General features: G+C 64.1%; 2 protein-coding genes across 2 annotated transcripts; both read right to left on the bottom strand.

Moving 5' to 3' along the window:
• Window positions 1-435: 435 nt before the first annotated feature.
• Window positions 436-1735, bottom strand: RTL8C (retrotransposon Gag like 8C). The gene has a single exon (XM_059157661.1). The coding sequence runs from the start codon at window positions 1687-1689 to the stop codon at window positions 1348-1350; it is 342 nt and encodes a 113-aa protein (XP_059013644.1). The 5' UTR covers window positions 1690-1735; the 3' UTR covers window positions 436-1347.
• On the bottom strand, window positions 748-1248 carry LOC131821076 (uncharacterized). Its single transcript, XM_059156846.1, has 2 exons — window positions 1148-1248; window positions 748-1009 (listed from the first exon to the last, which is right to left on the bottom strand). Exons 1-2 carry the CDS (start codon window positions 1246-1248, stop codon window positions 748-750), a joined length of 363 nt encoding a protein of 120 aa, XP_059012829.1.
• Window positions 1736-2183: the final 448 nt, after the last annotated feature.

The following is a 2183-nucleotide window of genomic DNA, read 5'->3' as shown; positions in this document are numbered from 1 at the left end:
TAAAGAACCTGTCACTCTGCTGAGTCCCTGAATAATGCATTAAATAAAATTTGACGGGTGTTCAGCAACATATGTGTGGGATTCCTGATTTGTCACAGAAAGGTGTTGCACCTTCAAGCGGCTTTTTGGAAAGGAGGAGATGTTTTCCAGAAGCTTCCCAGCTGCCTTTTCCTGATAACCCCTTGGCCAAACTCAGATGGAGGTCCACTTCTTGAGGGATGGAGCTGACTGGATTGGAAGGGTCAGCACGTGGGCCCCAAAGACAGCGGATGGGGTGTGCGTCCCCAGGACCACCACACGACCCCCTGCTGTGTTTCATCACGTCAGAGTCCACCTCAGCCACAGAGCGGCAGGGGACACGCCTGCTCAACGACACCCACGGACCCCGCGCACCAGCCCGGGGAGGCAGGGGTGCCCCATTCACCGAGACTCAAATTCTTTTTAATAGCGTCTGACATTTATTGAAAAGAAGGAAAAGACGTTTGTCCAGGTAGTGTAGAAGAGCTGGGCAGAGTGCAGGGCTTAACTACTGTATGGAACAAAAGGCACACCTCAGAGAGACAGCTGCGAACTGAGAAGAGAACTGGGTTCTGGGCAAAACGAACAGGTCCACGGGAGAAAGAAAACGAGCGGCTGGATCTGGCTGCCAGGCACCCCTGGGACCTGGCCGCCATCTGGCAGGAGCAGAAGAGGTCTCTGGGAGGAGGGGGCGACGGGTCCCGCCGCAGGTGAGAGGCCGGCCCGCCCCTAGGGGACGGGGGACGTGGTGGGTGGCGAGCTGCTGGAGTCACTGTCCAGGGGCCGCGGCCGGCTCAGACACTTCTTGGCTGAGCCCACATCGCTGGGGCCCCAGGCCGTCGAGGGCGCGCGGTGGACCGCGGTGGACGGCGGTGGCAGCGCGGTGTCTGGGTGGCGCGCTGCAGGCCTGGCGGTCAGTCTGGCGGAGGCGGCCCGCGGCGGCCGGGCGGTGGGTGGTCTGGCGGGTGTGTAACGGGAGCCCGGCCCGCAGCTGGAGCGCGGGCCCCAGTCCAAGTGCGCACGGGAGGGGCCCGGCTGGCCGCACAGGGCGGCGGCGCGCTCCGGAGGCAGGCCCAGAGGCAGCGGCGGGGACCTGGAGCGCTATTCCTGGAACAAAGGCAAGCACTACGCGGGAGGGGACAGCAGCGCGGGGGAGAGCGCGGCCACTCGAGCGCGGCGAAGGTGGGGGGGGGCGGGAGGCGCGGCGGGGCGGGCGACGCCCGCGGCCATCTGGGCTGCCGCGGCGGCGGCGGCGGCGGCGGCGGCGGCGGCGGCGGGCGCGGCGGACCCTCCCCGAGCACCCGCCCCCAGGCCTGAGGGGCTCCCAGCCTAGAAGTCTTCGTCCTCCACCCAGCCAAACACCCGCTTCATCTCGGCCAGGAAGCCCCGGTAATCATTGAGGAGGGGGCTCTCCTTCCTGATGTAGGGGATCACCCACTGCAGGGCCGGCCCGGTCAGGCGGGTGATGAGGAACGTCACCTTCAGGGCGTCGCTGGAGAACAGGGTCTCGTCCACCAACATGTAGGCGCCCGTCTGCACGATGAACTCCGGCAGCCGGTCGGTGTCGCCGTCAAACGTCTCGGGGAAGGGAATCGGGTTCCTCCACCGCCGGGTCTGGGGCCGCAGGGGCAGGGCCAGGAGGGCCTTGATCAGCTGCACCCTGCCGTCCATCGCGCCGCGCTCGCGCTGCTGGGCACTGTTAGGCGGGGCTGGCCGCGGTGGGCGGGGAGGTGTGGCGGGAAGCGCGTGTGCGCGGTGGCGGGCACGGGTCCGGGGGCGTGGCCTCTATGGGCTCCGCCCACTGGTACGAGTGGTCGCTAGAGCGCAGGCGCGATCGCGGGGGCGGTGCGCTTGTATGGGAGCGAACGCGGGAGCGTCATGCCCAATGGCCGCTCCAGGAGGCAGGGTCAGATTTGAGGGGCGGGTCCGTTGGTCCGTGGAGGGTGGGCGGCCTGTGAGGGGCGGGGCCAGAGGGTCCCAGGACCCTAGGTCTTCAGAGATGAGAGCGGAGCCAGGTGCACTTGGAGAAGGGAGAGCCAAATACTTAGTGTTTTTTGGTTTATTTTTTACATGACTTTAAGATTTATCTTTATTTTTTAAAGATTAATTAATTAATTAATTAATTTTAATAAACATATAATGTATTTTTATCCCCAGGCATACAG

This window comes from Mustela lutreola, chromosome X (assembly GCF_030435805.1).
Source record: "Mustela lutreola isolate mMusLut2 chromosome X, mMusLut2.pri, whole genome shotgun sequence".
NCBI lineage: Eukaryota > Metazoa > Chordata > Mammalia > Carnivora > Mustelidae > Mustela > Mustela lutreola.
Note: the sequence above shows the minus strand (reverse complement) of the source record. Positions and strands in the feature narration are given on the sequence as shown.

Excerpts from the sequence above, each read along its gene's own strand:
- LOC131821076 (XM_059156846.1), bottom strand. The coding sequence starts at position 1,248 with ATGGCCGCGGGCGTCGCCCGCCCCGCCGCGCCTCCCGCCCCCCCCCAC. Across the intron at positions 1,010-1,147 it reads GCGCTGCTGTCCCCTCCCGC|CTGCGGGCCGGGCTCCCGTT; the intron begins GTAGTGCTTGCC and ends CCCGCGCTCCAG.
- RTL8C (XM_059157661.1), bottom strand. The coding sequence starts at position 1,689 with ATGGACGGCAGGGTGCAGCTGATCAAGGCCCTCCTGGCCCTGCCCCTG.